General features: G+C 40.5%; 1 protein-coding gene across 1 annotated transcript in view; it reads right to left on the bottom strand.

Moving 5' to 3' along the window:
* fbxw4 (F-box and WD repeat domain containing 4) overlaps positions 1-24,506 on the bottom strand; it is a 48,408-nt gene that overhangs the window by 19,628 nt on the left and 4,274 nt on the right. The window contains exons 4-5 of the mRNA XM_023963457.1: positions 19,940-20,072; positions 17,668-17,753 (exon numbers count right to left, since the gene is read on the bottom strand). Coding sequence (XP_023819225.1) covers positions 17,668-17,753; positions 19,940-20,072 — 219 coding nt within the window. The remainder of the gene's footprint in view (positions 1-17,667; positions 17,754-19,939; positions 20,073-24,506) is intronic.

Genomic DNA, 24,506 nt, shown 5'->3' with positions numbered 1-24,506 from the left:
ATTCTTAACTTAAAATCTTAAGTTAAGAATCATTGGTCTTGTTGTTAGACCTTGGTCACAGGGACACGGTGATTGGCCAATGATTGGCAGCAAAGCATTCTGGGAAACGTGACGTACTGCTATTGTTGTTATGCTACAAGCTAAAGGTAAGTGCTTTAGGCGAAGCAGCCAGCTTGATATGATATTTTTCAGATTTTCATCGAGACAATAACAGATCGACCATTCTTGCTTTTATTTTTACCCCTATTGAATGCTCACAGAGACACGGAAGTAGCGGCAGGAAGCGGCTTTTGCAGCAAGATGACTGACTGAGGGCGTACCAGATGATGTGAACGTGAATACGATGGATGCTTTTGTGCTTTTTAAAATAAATAAATCTGTTCTCTAAACATCCTGCGTGTCTTCAATGCAATGTAATGAGACACACACAGACAGAAATGTGAAGGTATCTGCTGTAAATCTATGACGTAAATGAATAACAGGATCAATGATCGGCTAGTCAGTTAGCATGTAGCCTAATAGCCTTCGAATGTAAAGCAACTGACTGCTAAAGTTAATAAAAGACAAGTCCTGAATATTATTATTCCTATTCGACCCTAAACTACAATATCAGCTGTCTGTCAACCGACCAGCCAGTTGCCCAAATGCCGGCATACATCAGAGAGCTCTGCGGCGGAGCTAGTAGTAGCCTAGCAGGAGCTATCGTATGACAAAGCAGCCTAGTTATCATAAATCTTTTGATATTTTTCTTATATTCATTGAGACAGTAATAAAGTGATCATTTTTGTTTTTCATGTTCCTTTTTTGAACGAATATGGGTCACAGAGACACGGAAGTCACCGCTGAAAGCGGCTTAGTTTTGCCGGCGTACAGAGAGCATATCCGTGTGGATGACTTATGACGTGAATAATTATTGCGTTCGAACGGATTAATTATTGCGTTCGAACGACATAATTATTGCGTTCGCACGAGTTAATCATTTCGAGGGAACGGAATAGTATTTTGAGGGAACGCAATAATATCTTGTGGGAACGGAATAGTATCTTGTGGGAACGGAATAGTATTTCGTGCGAACGACATAATAACCTGTGGGAACAAGATATATTTTTATATCTTAATGTCAGGACACGGGCTCCGTAGACTTAATACGTTTGGTCGAATAGAAACGGTCAAAATGAACGTTCTCCCTCGCCTGTTATTTTTTTTTCAAGCTCTTTCCATATGGATCCCATCCTCCACTTTTAAAACGTTAAATAAGATGATCTCGACATTTGTGTGGCAAAATAAAAAGCCTAGAATTCTGAAAATATTACTATGTAGTTCTAAGAAGGACGGCGGTTCAGGATTGCCAAATCTCAAGTTTTATTACTGGGCAGCTCAATTAAGAGGGAATGGGTGAGTCAAGATGAGGACACAAATTGGATAAAAGTGGAGAACCATGCTTCCCCCTCAGTTTCATTTGAAGTCGCACCAATCTTGGGACAGAAAAAAAATAGAGAGATCTCAAAATAAAAAATGATTTGGTATTGTGTACACAGAGCGTTGGTCAACAGTGAGGAAAAACATTGGCGCCCTCCTGACAACTTCAAGAGTACTAAAAATGTCCAAAATAGCTGATTTTTTGCCAAACAAGATAGATTCTGGTTTCTCAGATTGAGGCAAAAAAGGTTTATTAACAATACATCAAGTGTTTGAGGGAGGACATCTTAAAGTCTTTCAAACAATTACAGGATAAATACGGTTTAGATTCCAAGGATTTCTATAGATATTTGCAAATAAAAGACAACTTGAGGTCTTATGGGGAATGGGAGGTTTTAAGACAACCACCAACTCAAATAGAACATTTGATGATCTGAAGCATTGTTGATAAATCCAAGAAGAAGATAGTATCAAATATGTACAAATGTTTGCAGGCACATCTGTCAAATAATTGATTAGATCTGAAAGGAAAATGGGAATTGGAGGCAAACATTGTCATTGAGGACGAAAAGTGGGAAGCAACCTTCGAGGGAGCTCATAAAATTACAAACAGCCGAACATGGAATGAGTTTAATTGGAAGATTATGATGAGAATTTTCAAGACACCTTTCACCATATCTAAATATAACACAAATAAATCTGATTTATGTTGGAGAAAATGCAATAAAATTGGAGATTACACACATTTTTTGGGATTGCCCTATTCAAAACAATACTAAAGTTATAGCACAGGTCAATTTGCCATTAAATCCACTTGACTATATAATAAGCATCCTTCCCGAAGAGGATATAGAGAAGAAAAAAGCTAAACTTATACAAATTCCATTACTAGTAGCAAAAAAGATGATTACTAGATCTTGGCTTAAAACCTTACACCAGAGTCTTAAACGGTGGACGGAGGCTTTGAGGAAAGTTTATTTGATGGAAAAAAATAACTGCTAAACTTCATTTGAGGTTAGAGATGTTCTATGACTTATGGACACCTGTGACTGAACAATTTGGTTGGCCAGAAGGATAAATATTTGCAAAGTGTGTGTGTGCAATAGGACAGTTTTGTTTACCTTGATGGGTGGCTTATCCACTCATGATTGGCACACACATTGTAACATTTCTTCTGTTAGTTAATTAATGTTTCATTATTTAGTTTTATGGTAATGTTTTTCATGTCCTGGGAAGAATGTTTCTAAAAGACTTCTGTTGATGCTTTCATTTTTGCTGAGATGCCACTTGTTCTCCTTTTTTATTTCGTTATGCTGTACAACTCAATAACTGATCTGCATACTTGAATAAAGTGTGTTAAAAAAATAAAAAGCTATTTACAGACGGTACAGGTAAAGATGTGCAAAAATGTGCAAGAAAATGTGCAAAAGGCATCTGTTGCACTGTTAATTATTGTACAGTGGTATTGTATGGGGTAGGAAGGATTTCCTGTAACGGACAGTTTTGGAGCGGAGCTGTCTGAGCCTTCTAGAGAAGGAACCCCGCTGTTTGTCCAAAACAGAGTGGAGAGGATGGTCTGGGTTGTCCATGATGAATAAGAGCTTGTTCAGTGACCTCCTCTCCATCACTTCTTCAGATGTTTCCAGTTTGCAGCCGATGGCAAAACCCAAAGACACATTCTTTCTAATTTAGTTTCTGTACATTACCAAAGTGAATTTTAAATAAAAATTCATTTTTATTCCATGGGTTGAACAAAAACATTGCATAAAAATGTGAAAAACTAAAGCATTTTTTAAACACAATCCTGTCATTTCATGGGCTCCTAAGTAATTGGACAATTGACTACCATTCTATTGCATAGGCAGGTGTGGGCAATTCCCTTGTTATGTCATTATGAGTGAAGCAGATAAAAGGCCTGGAGTTGATTAGAGGACTCATGCTTGCATTTGGAAGATTTTGCTGTGAATAGACAACATGCGGTCAAAGGAGCTCTCCATGCAGGTGAAAGGAGCCATCATTAAGCTGAGAAACAGAAAGAAAAACATGGCAGAAATTGCTACAGTATTAGGAGTAGCAAAGTCAACAGTGTGGTACATCTTTGGAAAGAAAGAAAGCACTGGTGAACTCAGCAACGCAAAAAAAATCTGGACCTCCACAGAAGACAACAGTGGTGGATGATGGTGAAGAGATACCCGTTCACAACAGCCAACCAAGTGAACAACACTCTCCAGGAGGTAGGCGGATCAATATCCAAGTCTACCATCAAAAGAAGACTGCATGAAAGTAGATCCAGAGGGTACACTGCAAGATGCAAGCCACTCATGAGCCTCAAGAATAGGAAGGCTAGATTGGACTTTGCTAAAAAGCATCTAAAAAAGCCAGCACAGTTCTGGAAAAACATTCCTTGGACATATGAAACCAAAATCAACCGACCAGAATGAAGTGAAAGTGAAAAGTATGGAGAAGGCGTGGAGAAGCTCCTGATCCAAAGCACACTACATCATTAGTAAAACACGGTGGAGGCAGTGTGATGGTCTGGGAGTGCATGGCTGCTAGTGGCACTGGGACACTAGTGTTTATTGATGATGTGACACAGGACAGAAGCAGCCCAATGAATTCTGAGGTGTTCAGAGACAAACTGTCTGCACAGATCCAGGTGAATGCAGCCAAACTGATTGGGCGGCGTTTCATAATCCAGATGGACAACGACCCAAAACATACAGCCAAAGCAACTCAGGAGTTTATTAAAGCAAAGAAGTGGAATATTCTTGAATGGCCAAGTCAGTCACCTGATCTTGTTGAAGACAAAGGTGTCTCTGTCCAAATATTTATGGTCCTGACTGTACATTAATGACATACACATGGTGTCAAATACACTCAAATACTTTTTATATGCCGACGGCACAAGTATGATATGTACAGGGGAGAATCTCAGTGAAGCAGTAAAGATAGTAAATACAGAATTAGGGAAACTAAAACAATGTTTCGACAAAGATAAACTCTCACTCAATGTTAAAACTAAATTCATGATTTTTGGAAATCACCACATTCCTGCAGATTTAGAAATAAAAGTTGCTATTGATTATAATTTTTTGGAAAGAGTGACTGAAAGTGAGTTCCTTGGAGTCATTACGGACGACAAAATAAACCGGAAGCCACAAATAAAGCAAGTCAGAGCTAAACTTGCTAAAAGCATAGATGTTTTGGGAACAACGCGTCATGCACTCACAAAGCATGTCTACTAATATATTCATCCATAATACTACCACATTTAAAATACAGTGTTAAAGTTTGGGGAAAAACGTATAAAACAAATCTACAGTATTTGTATATCTTACAAAAAAAGCTATTCGTATAGTTCATGGTGTGGATTATGGGGCACACAAAAACACTATTTTTAAAATTGGTTTTATTGAAATTATGGGAACTAGTGAAACTTAAAACAGCACTCATCATGAATAAAGCCAGAAATAACTTATAAACCTACAACAAATGTTCACATACAGAGATGGGAGTTACAATTTAAGAAATCAGCTAAACTTTAAAAAGCAGAGAATTTGCATTACAAAAAAGAAAAATGTGCTCATCAATTTGTGATGTGGATTTATGGAACAGACTGGATGAAGGTTTAAAACAAAGCAAACGTTTACATGTATTTAAAAAACCTACAAGATGTCACTGATGGAACTGTACAAGGCAAGAAATGATCATTAAATACAAAAATGTCACTTCAGAATGCAGAGCAATGTGAATGTTTAACATGTACAAAACTGTAAATAGAAATACGTAGATCATCAGTTAGGGGTGGGATCATACAAGATTTTTCCTCAACCCAATCCTTTTCAAGCACACTGTCTTGTTTTATCTGTCTATTTTAAACTCTTGTGTTTATTGTCATTTGTGTTTGAAAAAAAGAAATTGAATTGAATTGAAAATGAATGTCTGGTAGCTAATGAATTTGTTTTTGCCTGCAGCTTTAAAGCTTTGACCCCAACTGAAGAAAAAAACAGTTTTTTTCTACAGTAATAATTATAGTCAGTTTTAACTGTGCAACTAAATTTAAAACTTAGAATGACATAAATGAAAATGATTAATATTTCCCTTTGTACGTATGCAACACCTAAAATAAGGCATACTCTGGGCCTGCAGATAATTTGGTAATAACTAATTAAAAACAGGTAGGGTGCAGAAACCATTATTTTAATTGTAATGGATCAGCTAACTAAGTTAATATTAGCCACAACAATAATTCCATTGCCATAGCCCAATAAAAAAAGGAGAAACATTCAAGACAACAATTTTTTCACCAGGAGAAAAAGCAATCAACACGTTTTCCTATACTGCTCCACTCCCATCATTTTTCGAATTTTTAATTCTGATGATGCAGTTTTTTTGGCATCTTAAAAAATACTTAAAAGATGGATATACTTATAAAGAGATGTACATTGTGATACAACATGAATTTCTTAAAAACACAATTTGTCTAGAAACTTCTTTTTTGTTTGTTTACAATTTACATTAATAGATACCAACATCAAGGCAGGTGTCGGCAAGCAGAAAACCTGCCTTAATGGGACTGATGGCAGAGATGCAAATAAAGATGAAGATACTGCTATTCGTTTTGGCTTTCTAGATTTGATGTCTTCTTTTGGGAAATGACACAAATAAAAAGTAATTTCCTTTTAATAAAGAGATATTTTATTTGCTGCAACAATGCATGATTGCAAGCAAGCTCACAGTACTACAAACAGAATGTGTAAGCAATTTAGCTGTAGACTCTGGGGGTGGTCTAGATTTACCTCGTCACACCCTGGGTTGTTAATTTGTTCAGATTGACCCTGGGCTTTGAGTCTCAGGCGTATCTACTTTCTACCTGGTTTCTAAATATGTTTAGCTTTACAGGGTTATGATGCTTTTATGTTGGTCAAGAAGAGACACAATGCCCAAAGGCTGCAAGAGGTGACCCTTACTCCCCAACATGCCCCCTCCCACCCGCCCTTTCACTTTCAGTCTTCTCTGATTTTTCTCACCGTGGCCTCTCACACACCGATATACATGGGCAAGCATTTACATGCCCTCAGACATTCACTTTGATACACACAAATGCACATATGCACACACAAATATCCTGTTGTTCCATCACTACCCCCTGTGGTCTTTTTGGCTTCTGTTTGTGTCTCCAGTGTATGGGGTCACCTCACCAGGACATTCCTCAGCTACCCCCTTTTGCTCTGTTCACCGGGTTGGAACAGACTGGGACTCGACATAACTATCTCCACCAACCTATTCAACTGCAAACTTAACTCGGGACAGACTTTTAAGCAATCAAATGTTGCTAGGTCAAATGTTTTCATTGGCTCATTGTGCTCTTTTTACTAAAAGAAAAGTAGAAGAAAGATGGTCATATGTTTGGTTTTGTAATAAAGATGTCAGAAATCTACTATATTACTTTGAACATTATAAACACAGATAAACTAAAATGTCTGTAAATCAAAATAAAAAAGTGGGCTGATGAAATTTAGATTACTGCTACCCTTGCTTTCTGTACAAATACTTTGTTTTAAGAGATTTGCAAAATTGTGTACACATTTGCTTAATGCATACAAATCACAGTAAGCAGAACTCAACATTGTCAAGATGTAAATATTTCATCCTTATTTCAGTTTATTCCAGAGCAAGTACCAAAAACAGTTTTTTTTCTTGTAGCACAAAGAGCTGCAGGCAACAATAAGTCTCCCTAAAAGACGTTACACCTAAATTAATTATAAGGTAGCTTAAAGCTTTATAATTAAGCATATTATTTGGCCTTTGGAAAATGTTTCCACAGTACTCTAAGTTGTAAAAAATTCTTGTCCCAAATTAGCTTAACAAATCCCCAACATACAAACAGATGGCTGTCGTCATTTAATTCTGAATATCTAAATTAACAGTATGAATGGATATTAGCACAGATATTAACCCTGTATTATTACAATTTAAGAAGATTTGATACAGAAAACAACATTGAACGTCTTTCCCACCTTCCTTGACAACAGTGAGTAAAAAGCTCAGACCCACCCACCAGGGGTCACCACACCAGGTATAGAGAGCTGGGACCACAAGGGGAAAAAAAATAAAATAAGAAAAGCTAACATTAGTAACATACTGAATCAAAATCCTACAGTGCTAAAAAAAAAAAAAAAGCCCCCCCCCTGCTTAAACCAGCATAGTCCCTGCTCATCTAAGGTTTGCTAGAGACCATCTGCATGATCCAAAGGGGGATGTGGTCAGACGAGACCAAAGGGAAACTCTTTGATATAAACACCACTCAGTGTGTTTGGAGGGCAAAGTATGCCAAGCAACTAAGTGGCCATGTGGAAGAGTGTCTACCCTGAGGCTGGAAGGTTGTGAGTTCAAATCCACGATCGAGAATCCCAAAGATTCTAAAAATGGGACTCATTGTCCCATTTTGACTATCAGCATTAAGGGGTTGGATTGGGGGGTTAAACCACTGCTGTCTCTTACCACTTGAGGAGTGGGGGACTTTAACTTTAACTATCAAAATACTCTTTACCTACTGTAAAGCAGAGGGCTGTTTTTCTGCAAAGGGGATGGGACGACTGACATGTATTACGAAAAGGCTGGATGTGACCATGTATGGTGAGATTTTAGACAAAAATCTTCCATCAGTGAGAGTATTAAGGATGAAACTTGCTGGGTCATCCAGTGTGGCAATGATTGTAAACACATCGCCCGGGCAACAAAGGAGTGGCTAAGTCAAAAGCAGTTTAAGGTTCTGGAGTGGCCTACTCAGTCCCATGACCTCAATCCAATAGAGAATCTGTGGAGCTGAAAGTTCATGTTGCCCAGCGACAGACCAAAACATAATAGCTCCTAAGAAAATGGGCTTCAAAGAGTAGGCCAAAATACCAGCTAGTGTGTGCAAACAGTAAAAACCTAAAGGAAGCATTTGACATCCATCATTATCAACCAGGATCCCATTTCAAGGTTGTAAAGTGAACTTTTAATATTTACCAGATTAACATATACAGTATTTTAGTCTAAAATGCTATATTTATGAACTAATAATTAAAATTTTACACAGTAAAAGTACACAAATGTTTGTGAGATGACAGTGGATGACATGTAGAACAATAGCTACCATTCATGGACTGGAATTATGTACCAAAGTCACTTTATTCTACTTTAAAGTTCACAACTTCTAATATATCTTCCGTCAAAAATACTGTTTTTGTACTAATAACTCAAAAACTACACATTAAGAGCACATAAATCTTTGTTAGGAGATAGCTTTGTCGTGTGTATTGATATTATTTTTGTACTAATACATAAATAAAACTGATAAGGTGTTTCCTTAAAATAAAATAAAAAAGCAGACAGCAGGACGATTGCGTTTCATGCTCTGATGTAAACTGTGTTAGGGGGGGGCATAGCATTGAGCATAGCATCAACGCGTGCCTCGGTCCAGGCAACACTGAGTGGGCTCGGATCCCTCGAGGAAGAACCGCGGACCCAGCAGCAGGCGCTGTAGCAGGACAGCTCTGTCAGATGTGGCGTCTCTGTCTCGCTTCAGATCGAGGACGCATGCGGCCCACCCCAGGCCTCGATAAACGCTCCTGACATCAGTAGGCACAACAAGAAATAATCCATTCATAAGGTGCTCCTGTATTGTAGGGTGCACTGTCGTTTTTTGGAAAAAAGTTGAGGCTTTAAGTGTGCCTTATTGTGCAGGAAATACTATATTTTTGAACTCATGCAAAGTTTAACTAGCACAAAAATGACACCATTGGTTGCTAAAACGTTTTGGTGCAGCAGTGTCGGTTCGGTTCACTTCTGTACCGTTTCGGTGCGTTTTTCCCCCGCATATGCATTGTAACGACCCAGCTGCTAATTAACTAGCTGCTAAGACTGTCCTTGCCCCAAACTCCACATGCCCTCAAACAGTCTCAGAGAGAGAGTAGACAAATAAATAGATTGCTCCATCTCCTTTCCTGCATTAAACCCATTTATTATGGACACACACAAACAGCATAACAACATGAACCTCACTTCTCTTTGCAGCTCTCTCAGTGATGGTGAAGAATTCAGGACACAAGGTTTCACACTTCCCATGAGTCTTAGTGGCTATAAGCGGGGCTAAACCCCCAGGTCACCACTGTATTAACTTTGCGCCAAGGCAGAAGTAATGTTAGCCGTGAGTTTCCTCCGAGACGCTATTAGGTGACGGACAGTTAGCATGTCAACATATGGTTAATGCAGACACGAGGCCAGAGATGAGGACCCCCCCCCATCTCCTTACACTCTCCTGTGTGGGGGGAACACTTTGGCTTTGTTGTCAGCATCCATGACAGAAAAAGACAATTGGATAAGTGGAATGCTGTGTGTTGACACTGTTACACAAACATAGTGTATGCCACAGTAACACATCTAATCTGTTAACAAACTTAAAACGGCATCAGAGACAGTAACAGTCGGGTGTACAAGAAAAAAAATGTGCAAGTTAAAATGTTTTTTTAGGCCAGTGTTAATATCCTAAGTTTTTGGTTCATGGCAGCCAATAGTGTTTCTACTTTTATTTATTATTTTTATTTATTATTTTATTATATTTATTGTTATGTAAAACCAATAAATGCACTTTGTAAGTAAGTTTTTTCGGCCTTTTTTGTACCGAAAAAATACCGAAAATAGATAAATAAAAACTTTATAAATCTCCCAAGGGAGAAATTCAGGTGTCCAGCAGCAAAACACACACAAACACACAATAAATTACAAATCCGTTGTTCCTGGTGGTGGAGGTTGGTGCCATGTAGCGGAGTTGCCATCAGTGTGAGAGTGGGTGTGCATTGGCGAGTGAGAGTGTGGCTCTTAAGCAATTTGCGCGGTAAATCAAGATAGAAAACTGCTATAACAGTGTTCAGCATTTATAATATAATCACCCACAAGGCCCCAACCTACTGTGTTCTCAGTTAATGCCTTAAGCTATGGAGAGCAGAGGATACAGTGCTGGAGGACAGATCCTCATGGACGGACCAACCCCTGCATGGGATGTACCAACGGACCATAACTGAAGTGGCTGATCTCAAGAAGTCCTACCAATGGCTAGAAAGGGCTGGCCTACAGGACAGCACTGAAGCACTCATCCTGGCAGCTCAGGAACAAGCCCTGAGCACCAGAGCGATAGAGGCTCAGATCTACCACACCAGACAAGACCCAAGGTGTAGATCTACCACACCAGACAAGACCCAAGGTATAGATCTACCACACCAGACAAGACCCAAGGTGTAGATCTACCACACCAGACAAGACCCAAGGTGTAGATCTACCACACCAGACAAGACCCAAGGTGTAGATCTACCACACCAGACAAGACCCAAGGTGTAGATCTACCACACCAGACAAGACCCAAGGTGTAGATCTACCACCCCTAGACAAGACCCAAGGTGTAGATCTACCACACCAGACAAGACCCAAGGTGTAGATCTACCACACCAGACAAGACCCAAGGTATAGATCTATCACACCAGACAAGACCCAAGGTGTAGATCTACCACACCAGACAAGACCCAAGGTGTAGATCTACCACACCAGACAAGACCCAAGGTATAGATCTACCACACCAGACAAGACCCAAGGTGTAGATCTACCACACCAGACAAGACCCAAGGTGTAGATCTACCACACCAGACAAGACCCAAGGTGTAGATCTACCACACCAGACAAGACCCGAGGTGTAGGCTGTGCAAAGAGGCGCCTAAAACAATCCAGCACATAACTGCAGGGTGTAAGATGCTGGCAGGTAAAGCATACATGGAGCGCCACAATCAAGTGGCTGGAATAATATACAGGAACATGTGTGCAGAATATGAACTGGAAACCCCAGGTCAAAATGGGAAACACCTCTGAAAGTCGTAGAGAATGAAAGGGCAAAGATCCTGATGGAAATACAGATTAACATGATGGTAAAGGCAAACCTATGACACACCTCAGTGTTGGTTAAAGAACAGAGAAGAGCAATTGCACTTGAGACCGTAACCCCCCCCCCAAACAAGAGGAGTGGCTACACCAAATTCCTAGAAAAACCTTTGATATCTCAGTCCAGAAAGGTGCAGTACTAAGAACAGAATCCTAATGATTCCTAATGATTTACAATGTAGAGTTATTGACAAAAAATAATTGAAGACAAAAATAAGAGAAGTGTTAACTTACTGACAAGCTAATCCATCTCAAAACTCTTCACAGAATTTACTACACTGGACAGAGGATGTTCAAGATGGGTCTCAGTAACTCAGACATTTGCGAGCACTGTGATAATAATCTACCCGACAGTTACATGCACGCACTGTGGTTCTGCACTCCTGTCCAGGCTCTCTGGCAGCAGGTATGTGCCGATTTATCAGTCTGGCTTAAGGTTTCAATCACTGCCTCACCGTCACTTTGCGTGCTTGGTGACATGAGTGCCATCGATATAGAAGAAGGATTAGCATCTATCATTTTCATAACTCTTTGTATTGCCAAAAAAACTATTTTAATAAATTGGAAAAACAAGAAAAATATAAACATAAGTCAACACAGAAATCTGCTGTTTGATCATATCAGCTTGGAAAAAATGTCAGCCCAAAGCTCAAGCAACTTTGAAAGAATTCAGTCTCTCTGGTCTCCTGTGGTTGACTCCATGACTTAGGGGGTGGGGGGCTTGGTCGTCGCTGCTCCTTGCCCTTCTGCCGCGGTTTGGGGTGGGGGTCGGGGCTTCCGGTGCCTGGCGGGGGCGGTGGGGGGCTCCTTTGGTCGGGGGGTCTGGTCCGGTGCCTGGGTGGGGCGGGCTGGGGCGCTGCGTGGTCCTCTGGGCTTGGGTGTGGGGGTGCGTGGTGGGGGGGTGGGGGGGTGGTCTGGCTTGGCTTGGGGGGGTGGTCCCTTTGCCTGTGCTGGGGGGGGTTGGCGGGGGGCCCTGCTCGGGGGGGGGGGGGGGGCAGCGGCGCCGGATGGGCTGCCCATCTGCACCTGGGGCTGGGATCGGCCCTTCCCTGGCTCTGGGACGGGACGGGACAACCCTCGGGGGGCCCCCGGTCGCTCAGGGTGTCACCCGCTTCGGCTGTGGGGTCTAGGGTGGGGTGGGGTGGGGGGCCTGTCGGCCCTGTCCTGTGGGGGGGCGTTCTGGGGGGCATTATTGGTACGGGTCGGGGGGGCTAACGGGTCGGGGTCTCCGCTGAGGCAATCAGTGGTTGCCTCGGCCGGTTGGCCTCCTCGGTCCCGTCGAGGCCTGACCATAGCTCCTCTAGGGCCTGCGTCTGGGGGTGGGGGCCTGGGCTTGCTCCTCTCTCTCTGTGTGGGGTGGGTGGTGCCGGGCCTGGGGTGTCGGCGCCTCCGGGGGTGGGGCCCCTGGGCTGGGTGGCCCTGGCCCCTTTGCTGGGGGTGGGCTGGGGGAGGGCTGTTTGACCACCGGGGGACAGTCTACCAGCTGTCCCCAACTTACCCCCTTCCTCATATAACCTCATATTAGGGTGAGGGGGTGGGGGGTCTAGCCTGCGATGCGCCTTGGGGGGGGGCTACTTGGGAGTGGCCCCCCTCCTATGGTTGCCGTATGGAGTGGGCCCCCCCTCTTTCGGTTTTATTTGCACCTTAGACATGTAGGGTCCTTGGTAGGGGGGATGCTTGGACATCACTGCAAGCAAGCAGCAGATGTCCTCCTGGCACCCTACCCGCCAATTTTAACCGCACCTTAGACATTTAGGGCCCCTTGGTGTGGAGGGTGAGGGGACATCACTGTGAGTAATCAGGAGATGTCCCCTTAGTGCCCTACTCGCCAATTTTAACTGCACCCCCCTTAGTACACACACCCCTCCCCCTTCAATATATACATTCAAACATAAACACACACACATGCACACAAACACCCTCTCAAACACCCATACACGCACACACATTTTACAAGGAAGGTGGGACCTGGGTCCATCTGTCCCCTACCCCTTCCCTGGTGGGGGGTGCGGGCCCCTTGGCGATGGCGGCCGTGTCCCTTGGGTGCCGGCTCCCTGGGCCCGGCGGTGCTCTCTCCGCACGGTGGGGGGGTTCATATTACACCTGAGCCGTGGGTGTTCGTGTCCCTGGGGGGTGGGTCCTGGTCCTTGCCCCTGGGCGCTGGGCCCCGCCAAACTTCCAACATGGCCGAGCCTGGTCGGGCCATATTTATAACACCCCTTGTGGGCCGCCCCTTTTTCCCCGGGGTTCCCCCCTCCTGGGAATGAATGAAAGATTTCACACTAGTTGGTTTAAAGGCATAGGTATGCGTTCGTGAACACTATCTGTTTTGTGTACATGTTGACATGTGGACATTTTTGCAGCTAGCAGGTGTGTTGATAATATTTGAGTGTGTGTGAACAGGCCCCGCCCTTTTTGTACTACATTTGAACCGTACCGTAATGATAAACAACCAGTAAACCTGTCTGCTCTATGCTGCTTCATGGTCTTACCCCCCTTCCCCTCCTATTATCACCCTCCTACCCCCCCCCCCCCCTCTCTCTCTCTAACGTCCCTCTCTCTTCTTCCCCTCTTTCCTTTTCAGTCCGGTCCAACACCAAAGATTTTCAAACATGATTGAAATTAATAAAGTTTGGCCTCAATTACAAAAGGGGTTTATTCAGACATACCTTTGGTTTGTCTGAAGATGAATAACCCCTCTTGTTAAAATAAAATATGTCCAACACAAGAGGCCCTCAGCTCTCATCTGTTTGCCCAGCTGTTGGACAGGACAAGTTAAAAAAAAAAAAAAAAAAAAAAAAAAAAAAAAACTTACTGACAAGAAAAAAAACAATAATCAAGACACAGAAAGAAAAGAAACAGAGTGTGCAAAAAGAAATTGTAGTGATTGCCCAAGTCCGAGAATTTTTCTGATGCATGGACATTGTTGAGAACTGTATATAACGTGCAGAAGGAATAAAAACTGAAAACAAGAATGGAAAATTGTGATTGCTGCTCTCATTGAAAAAAACCTTTTTTAAAGCATGCATTGGATGACACACTTCATGACACAACTTTACCTGTCCCTGGAGTAGTAGGTAGCATAGATGTAAAGTGAAAAATAAGGATTTGCATGAAGTCATTGTCAATATTGTTACAGAAGAAGTCAATTTTTCCTGCCACATACCCTTTGTGTCTAATGTCTCGCCCACAAAGGGTCTCACCAGTTCTATTCATTTGGCTTTGCAAGAATAGTGTGTTATTTGACAGTGCACACAAGCCTTAAAGTAGTACGTTCTTCTGAATGCTGTTTGAATTTTGAGAGTAGAGGTTGAATAAAGACAGACCTCAATTGTGCATCGAGTAATGGCTATATGAACAAGGTTTAAAACCAGAAAAATAGGCTTTTTGTGGTGTTTGTGGTGTGATTGTGCATATCTGCTTATTTCTTTTTTAAATGTTACTTTGTGTTTGTGCATGGTAAGTGTGGGGCATTTACAAGGTGTGTCAGTCCAGAGGAATGCTTGTCTGTAATGCAGGTCTGCATTAAGATGTGTGTGTGTGTGTGTGAGGAATGTAAGCTGCGTTTGTGAGAATCTGTGTGTAATGAGGGGGTGCAGTGGGATCTGTGATTATTCTTGCCTCCTGTGGTGTGGGTCCTTTCGCTCTGTGGGCCCCAGGGAAAGCGCCCTGTATTTAACGTGTGGGAACGCACAATCTACCTCCTTATCGCTGCATTGTTGCATCCTCTCTCTTTTTTTCTCTTTTTTTAACTAATTGAATTCTTGACTCCTGAACCACAGGGACTGCTCAGAAAGACCAAAGAAAAAGGCTTTTTCTTGCGGTTGAGTGGGGTTGAGCAGTGGGGGATAAATTAGAGTGTGTGAGGTTGGGTGGCAGAGGCAGTGTTGGTTGGGAGAGTGCAGTTAGAGCACACTGGCTCAGGCAGCCTAAATGGCTACAATGGCATCACCCTGTACTTGCTGCGGGTCAAAGGTCTTGCTCCCCTGGTGGCACCAAAATTGAGGACAATTTATCTAACAATCATGTTCTCTGTTTAGAAACTATTTAAGCCACATTGGGCCAGTGAGACAGCTCAAAGTAAAGCTAATGGAAAAATGCAAATATGCTGCAAGAACAATTGCAGCTGCATATCAAAAACACAGTGACACTGCAGAAAAGAGGTGTTGTCAGGTAGGTTAAGTATTCAGGAAAAAAATGGTATCAATGGAAATTACAGACAAAAACAGAATGTTACTTGGTCGAAGACTCTTATATTCCAGTGCAAGACCCTGAACGTTGATGAAAATCGTTGGTCTGACCTGGCTTCTGGTTAGGAGGATTTATTGTCAATAAATAGATGGGACAATTGATTCTGTTAAAATGGCTTCTGTTAAATGTCACATTATTTCATTTTAAATACAGCCAAAACTATTTTCAATTAATTATTGAAAAAAAAAGTAGTTCAGAGAATTATTTTGTGTTCCACTTAAACCCCCGACCCCTAGGTCAGCAGCACAACATACAGAGCTACTTTTAGCAGCTTTGCATCAACAAAATATCCAACAACAAAATATCGCAAGACCCATCTGATGGTAGACGTTCACTCCTTAGATTTGCAGATGCTGTTGTTTCAGAGCTTGATGACACATATATAAATGAGTTTTCACTACGGATGGGTACCGAAACTCAGTGCCAAGTTGGTACCGGTACCACCACATTCGGAATTACCGATACAAAATAAAAAATGCTGATTTCTGTGCTTCGTTTCAGACTTATGCCTATTCAATTTACCTGTACAATTCTAGCCAATCATTTAACCATTCCAGCAATTACGGGCAGGTAAACCTAAGAATGGGCAAAGTCGTGAACATGCGCAAAGTACACAACACCTCAGTCAAAATGCTGAAGGCAAAGCGAGTGAAAGTCTCTAATTCAGCGACCTGATAGATCAGATTGACATGTTCAATGCTCTGTTGTCGTAGCGATGAGCGGTGGAATCCATGTTTACTACAGCGTGTGTGAAAACAGAGATGTAGGGCTGCAGTGCAGACCTCTGACAAAATTCAGTTAATACACTAATGACAAAACCAAATGGAATAAATATTTGGTGTGGTCACCTTTTGTCTTTAAAATAGTAACAGTTCTTCAGAGTACAATTGCACAAAGTTTTTAAAGGGACTTGTAGCATTTTCAAATGCACGTTATTAAAAAAGGCCAAAATATTTGGTCAAGGGTTAGAAGTCAGAGACTGGGGGGGGGTTGTGTTGGTGTGTTTAATCAGATGCAATATGCCAATATGAAATATATTGGCAGTGATAGAACAGATTTACAAAACTGACAAACATCCGAAGCAGCCACAGGAGAATTCATGTGCTTGTTGCTCTTCATTTGGTCCACAGTTGATAGTTTACACCGTCCACAGGATCCACAGTGATGTTTAGAGTTAATAGTAGCAGTGACATGTGCATGTGTGAATGGCTGTGGCACCTCCTGCCGCACAGGCAGAGGGTCACAATGGATCCTGTTTGTCAGGCAGGAGGCCAAGTGGATCGTCTTCACAAGTTTAGCTTTTGACTACAGTAGCTTAGAGTGCAAAACTTTAAACATGGTATGTTTATGAGGTATTGTTTAAAACACCACAAAATTGGGTCATGTCATTATTAAAAATACATCTATTTTATGTTTAAAAAAATGTAAAGAGTAGGAAAATAAGATTATAAGAATAAAATACAAAGAGGTACAATTTACAAATGATTAGGGACAGAAAATAAAAACAGTTTTTATCTGCCCCTACCTTCTTTGTTATTCAATATTAAATATCAAACCAACATCTATTTGTTTATATGAGGTTTTCACAGTTTCAGAGTTTGTCTGTATCTTTTAAATGATAAGATTAAAAGTTCTCTAAATATTAGTATTGTTTTTTATTAGAACATCCTAAAACTTTGTCATTGGTTCCACCCACCCTGCTTTGATTCAATTGTTTCCACCCTAGTAAGGGCATACATGGAGTACCACAATCTAACAGAAACGTGTTGCGGGACTGGACACCCCAAGGTCAAAGTGGGAAATATCTCCAAAAGTGGCAGAGAATGAGAGGGCAAAGATCCAAGGAGTCTTCCAGAAATAACAATCCAGACTTTAACATTTACCAAACATTGCAGTTACGCTACATTATTTGCTGTGTCAACCTGACAATCTATGGGATTTAACTCAGTCATTTAAAGTCATGTACATCCATTAACACAACATTTTCCTCTCTTTTCACGTTGTGAATATTGAGACATTTCTTACCTTACTGTTGGACTAACAGCAACAGACCACACCCGGTCAGCCATACAAATCGTTGATCTTGGGAAGCTTGAATTCGAGGTCCATATCTGGAGAAAACATTAGAAACATAAACAGTTCAGTAATTGAAAATAAAGTAGGATAACTCATATTTAACTCCAACTACTTTTGATAAAGAAATGTTTCAGAGAAGATCAGGATCACATTCAGCTCTTTTTACCCTCAATGTTGTCTCTTTGGATGAAGACGTTTTCATTTTAACAATAATTCATACTTTCTTTCTTTTTTAGCATTGATTAACTTTTATTTGATCAGATTTGTGAATTTATGGCTGAGGATCTCCTGAAACTGTAAAATAAACTGTAAAGTTCATCTGCTGACATTAAATCAACAGACCTGTGTGTGATCTGTGAATCCTGCAGAGCAAATTATTGGTAAAATGTGTGATTTTCTTTAAGATATGTTTTTTAAAACAAAACAATCAAAGATTTAAAGCACATATTATTTTATGATACACACAAGTTTGGGATTAGATTACCAGCAATAATAAGGACATAAAGTCTGACCAAAGCAGACTCAGTAATAGAAGAAGCATTTTTAACTTAACTTATGTTCATTTTCACAGAGTTTTATGTTTTAAAACTCGTGAGCGTTTGTCCAAATTTTAAAAAAAATTCTAATAAAAAAATGCTATTTTCGACATGTATTGATTAAAATAAAACAAAAGTTCAGATACAAATCTTAATAAGTGTTACGTCCTGCTGGATGGAGTCGGAGCTCTGACGTTTTTTCTGCTGCAGATGTTTTAAACACGTTTGCCGCTACACTGTCATAAATAAATAAATGTAAAACTTTGGTTTGATTTTAGCTGCTTTGCTGCTCCTTCTGGGTTTTACTCTGAGAGAAACGGGGCCAGAATAGTTGAAAACGGTACAATCCCGTTGGAACAGAACCGACACAAAGTCCAAAGTCCATGTCTGCCTCCAAGCACCGTCAATATGAGACAGAGACACCTGATTGGTTAGAATCTCCACCAATCAGCAGCTGTTTGATGGCAGCTTTGTCACGTTAAACTGAAACTTATCTCAGCAAAATCAAAGATGGGAAAAAGAGAGATTTGACACAACGCATGTGAAAAAATGTGTTTCGCAAACGCAAAAAAAGTTTTTGAAAGCAAAATAAAAAATAATTGAAAAGCAAATATTTAATATTTTCATTTGCAACTTGGAAATTCTTGTGTGCAACATAGTGGCAGAAATATCCCTCCATAGATTAGCTCCAATACTGGTCACCATTGTTGTGCTGCTAATGTTAACTTGGGGTCGTGAGGAGCTGTAAGCTAGCAGGAAATAGTGTAAACAAAGGCATTATGGGAAATGAGGGCGGGCTTACTCTGTCCCAACAGTCGACCTACAACTCAGAAACGAATTCTAATAAAGTCCAGCCACTCTGCAGAAACTATTTCCTGGAAAACAGAACAGGTTCTTTGATTTTGGCTAAAAACGGCATCATCATAATTAAAAGACCCCTGGGATCACTTTGACAATAAATCAAAAGATGATTGGAGTGGCACATTAACAGTTTTACAGTGCAGCTGTTGTGAATAAAAAATCTAATACTAGAAATGAAAAGGTTTTTGAAAGTACACTAAAGGTATTGGCTCACCTGGCTTGACTCACATATGAACTGAAACTCCATTTCATTCCTAACCCATAGAGTTCAATGTGATCCGGGTCCACTTTTCACAGCTATTTCAGGCTCAACTCTTCTGGGAAGGCTGTCCACAAGGTTGAGGAGTGTTTCTAGGAATTTTGGACCATTCTTCTAAAAGCGTGTTGGTGAGGTTTGGCTATTTCAGGATTTTTGTAAAGGTGGGGGTTTGGAGTAATAACCATCAAAAACAGTATGGCCTGTTCCAAAACAATGCATAGAATCCCTCTACTTTTTTAAACAGTGATGGCTAGACAGAACATGGGAGGCTGTCTTGGAGAGTAATAACAAGATGCAAACTGACCCAATGACACTGGTATTCAGAAATGGGGAATTTGAATAGTGATAGACTGTACTGTTGTTCTATTGAGAGATGTGCATACAAAGCATGCATGCAGCGTCACAAGGCCATGAAGAAGGCTTTACAGTCAGAATTATTTTTGTTATAATGTTGCAGTGGTTCCTTTTGGATCTTTTGTTAAATGTCAAAGTTTTAATATAAATATGGCTTACTGGTATAAAAACAAATGATGTTAGGGACTGACAGTAGCACATTTGTTCTCACCCGGACTGTGCGGTCTCTTGATCCACTGACAGTCAGTCCATCCTTGATGTCCAGGCAATTCACTTCTTGGCTGTGACCAAGCAGGAACGTTGACAAGTCACTTCTTCTGCTGTGGACGAGGATGGTGCCATCACTATCAGACATGAGTAAATATTTCTGTTAGTACACTTTAAACTTTTGTTCCACAGCACTTTTCACAAAGTGTTTCACAAAAGAAAAATGGACAGGAAAAAAAATTCAACAGGGTCAAGTACAAAAGCAAAATACACGTACAGACCCTTTATTAAAAAAAAAAGAATATTATGAAAATGTATTCTCTTAGATCATTCCATTGTACAAATTAGACTTTCATAGAATATAGATTCAGATTCCACTGTTTATTTCATTTATTTGTGTGTTTGTTTCTTTTGACATAAATTGGAGTTTCAGCTCATAAAACCTGCAGAAACAGGATTTCAAAAATTTGAATATTGTGGCGAAATCTGCCCAAATTCTACAGAGCATGAATGTGTACAACTGAGTTTTACAAACTAATCATCCACTAAACTCAAAGCACAGGTTCCCCAGATGTCATTAAACTGGTTCAGTTTGGTTTCCTCAAACTATGTTAGGTTTTGGCTGATGTTCAAGAAACCTAATGTTCATTTGTACGTTTTACTTCATAAGGACAAGTGTCCCATTTCCTCTTGTCTAATTTTTCCTTGGATATTGTTAAAAATTTCTGTCAATTAATTTGAATATTGAGTACTTCCAATACGACACAAATTCCATTCTGCTGAAGGTACAGACCATCATCCTCTTCTCATCATTTGCCACAAAAAATAGATCAGTGCTGCTCCATCAGGGATGGAATGGGGGGGGGGGGGGGGGGGGCTGCTGTGATAACAGCATATACAGTGGTGGACAAAATTGTTGGTACCCCTCAGTTAAAGAGAGAAAGTCCACAATACTCACTGAAATGACTTGAAACCTTCAAAAGTAACAATTAATTAAAATTTATTGAAAATTAAATAATCAAAGTCAGCCATTACCTTTGAGTTGTTGATTAACAGAATTATTTAAAAAAACAAACTAATGAAATAGGGCTGGACAAAAATGATGGTACCTCCATAAAAGACTGAGAACTAATTGCTCAGGGGGTCATGATGAACTCAGGTATGTCCTTTCATTGACATCACAGCTGTTTTCAAACCCATAATCAGTCAGTCTGACTATTTAAAGGTAATTAAATAGTCACGTTGCTGTTTGGTGAAAAGGTTTGAACCACACTGAACATGGACAACAGAAAGCCAAGGAGAGAATTGTCCCAGGACATTAGAAACAAAATTATAGACGAACATTGTAAAGGTAAAGATTACAAAACCATCTCTAAGCAGCTTGAAGTTCTTGTGATGACAGTGGCACATATTATTCAGAAGTTTAAGACCCACGGGACAGTAGCCAACCTCCCTGGACGATGGAAGAGGAAAATTGATGACAAATTGAGGAGACGGATGGTTGGAACTGTATCCAAAGAGCCCAGAACAACCTCCAAAGACATTAAAGGTGAACTCCTAGATCAAGGTACATCAGTGTCAGATCGCACCATTCGTCGCTGTTTGAGCCAGAGTGGACTTCATGGGAGACGACCAAGGAGGACACCACTGTTGAAAGGAAATCCTAAAAAAGTCAGAATGGAATCTGGGAAAATGCATGTTGACAAGCCACAAAGCTTCTGGGAAAATGTCCTTTGGACAGATGAGACAAAACTGGAGCTTTTTGGTAAGACACATCAGCTCTATGTTGGTAGACTCAAGAATGAAGCATCCAACCAAAAGAACACTGTCCCTACTGTGAAACATGGAGGAGGCTCCGTTCTGTTTTGGGGCTGCTTTGCTGCATCTGCCACAGGGTGTCTTGAAGTTGTGCAAGGTCAAATGAAATCTCCAGATTATCAAGGCATTCTGGGTAGAAATGTGCTGCCTAGTGTCAGAAAGCTTGGTCTCAGTCGCAGGTCATGGGTCAATTACTGAATTGTTGTGTTTCAACCATAAAGAGCACTTCAAATAATGTTTACAAATTGAAAGTTAGCCTTATAATCCAGAGCACTTTATGTATGAATTTTGGTTGTGTTGACTGACTTCAGTAAGTCCCAACGTTTGAAGTTCCTACTCAGAGTCCTACACTCTTTGTCATTTTCCCTGTCTTTGCCAACAAGCACATCTTCCTCCTCCTCTTCTTCTTTGACAAACAGTGTTCCAGTTTCCAGCAGCATCCAGCAGGTCCACAGCAGTAGGGCAGTTACTGATAACCTAGGCTACAACTAATTAGGAAAAAAAGTCATATCCATGATTTGCATGAATAATTTGGCTTTGTTTGTCCATCTACTGTCCTCTCTGACAGTTCTCCTGGAACTGCTACATGAAAGCATTAGATTCTGCCCCCTAGTGGTTGTATTAGAAATACAATCTTCCCACTGTGTGTAGAATGGTAAATGTTATCTAGTAATAGATTACATCAGAGGAAAAGGAGTATGCACTCTGCAGGAAGTAAAACTTTTCTCTCCTGTAGTCTTTTAGCAGTTTTACTGTGTTTTTTTTTTATTTATGTCTGTCCAGTCTTCAGAAAGATAGAAATCATGGTCCTCTAACTTCCTTATGGAGGTTTTGTACCACTGAAGGAGGGGTCTTTCATCTCCACTGTCAGTTTAAACATGTTTAGTATTACTATAGTGATACTGAATCATGTTGATTTTGATTACTTTCTTATAGGGATGTAATGATTCATCTTAACAACGATTCATGTCATAATTTGTGGTTGCTGATACAATTCATAGTCCACATTGATTCACTTTAAACCAGGGGTCTCAAAGTCAATCTACCATGGGGCCACTGAAGCCAGGGTCTAGCTGAGGCTGGGCCGGAACGTCAGCGCTCACACAAGTGCAACTTGTGTCTCAGAGCCAATAACCAGTTTGAATCAGAAATTTCAAAAAATGCAATCTTCTCAGACTTTTTACTATATTTTATGACAAAAAATAGGATTAACAAGGACCCTGGTGTAAACAAGTAGTGTGTAACTTCCTCGGGTACATCCCTTCTTTGGTAGTACATTTGTATGGAACATTTACTATACTATTAACTATGCTTCTGTACAAAATATACTTATAGTCTCAGTTAAATTAAATCAAAAACCTAAATAAAAAAACCAATAAGTAAATAAATTATTAATAAATTTCTGTTTATTTAATCTTTATCTACGGCTTTCAGATTTAAACATCCTAATTAAAACAGTTCAATTAACACTGTTACATTATAACTATTAAACACAAAGGAAGACTTAAATTTTACAGTTCTATAACCTCAATCAACGGGTTCTTCAGAACACAGCTTCTCTTGGCAGACCTTCCTCTCGTACAGCTGAGACCCTCAGTATGGCTGAAGATGTTTGTCAGTGAGTCTGGACTGTACTTGGACTTATTGAAGTTCAAGGTGGAGAAGAGCTTTTCCCACATTTATGCACTCCCAATTTGAAATCTGTGTCGCTGTACACACGGTGCAGAGGGTATAAAAGGAAGTTGATGTGTGGTTGCCAAGGTGCTAGTTTCCTGTGAGAGAACCGGTTAGCTCACAGAGCTGCGTTCATTGGCTCAAGTCTGGAGTGTGGTAAGACTGTTTTTATCCTTACCTGTGGCTGATTTTTACCGGGGATTTCATGGACCGGGAGTGAGGTTTTGCGACGCACCAGGTATATACGCATATAAGTATTTTTTATCAGAAATATTTTAATATGATGTGTCTTCTGTTTTTAGTGTTGGAATACTGTGCCCCCCTGTCCTGTTTAAGTTTCTGTTTTGGTGTTTTGTTTGTCCTCTCTCGGCATGATTGATTACCGGTAATCATCTCTTCTATTTTGTTTGTCGTTTTGTCAAAGTCACTTCCATCAGTTCACACTCATGGACGGGATTTCTATGTTTGTGCCGTATCCGACCGAGTTTGCTGTGCATCACAGTTATCTTGCACGTTTGAAATTTGTTATTATCGGTGTGCATTGATTGTGATTTTTTTTCTACACATTTGCTGTATCATTGTATTGCAAATGATGGTGCTTTTGTATTAATCAAACTTTTACAACTTTTCATTTGCTTCGCGGCAATTATCTCTTTTTGCTCGGTGCAACTTTTTTTTTTATGTTTCTCTTTAAACCACTAATCAGTAAAGGAGAAACAAAAGTCAGTGACCATTTTTTGATTTTCTTTCTTATGACTTTTGCACATTTAAACCCCGGTCATAAGTTTTATTAGAGTAGCTGGTCACCCACTCCTACATGTTCATAGTTGAATTCAAACTGTGGTTCATAAAAGAACGGGTGCTGTTCATTTGGGATCAGAAAAAGCTTTACACATACCAGAGATCAGAGAAAGGCTCCAAAACTGATGGAAATTCATGTTGGCCACACCAAATAGGTGCAACTAAGATGCACAATAAGCGTGTCTGAGATCACCCAGCCCAGGTGGACCTAATGCTGCACAGATCACTTGGTGTGTGACGTATGTTTTTGGTCCAACATCACCTGTCAATCATCACAT

Source organism: Oryzias latipes, chromosome 15 (assembly GCF_002234675.1).
Source record: "Oryzias latipes chromosome 15, ASM223467v1".
Lineage (NCBI taxonomy): Eukaryota > Metazoa > Chordata > Actinopteri > Beloniformes > Adrianichthyidae > Oryzias > Oryzias latipes.
The sequence above is the reverse complement of the archived record's forward strand: the minus strand, read 5'-3'. Positions and strand labels throughout refer to the sequence as shown.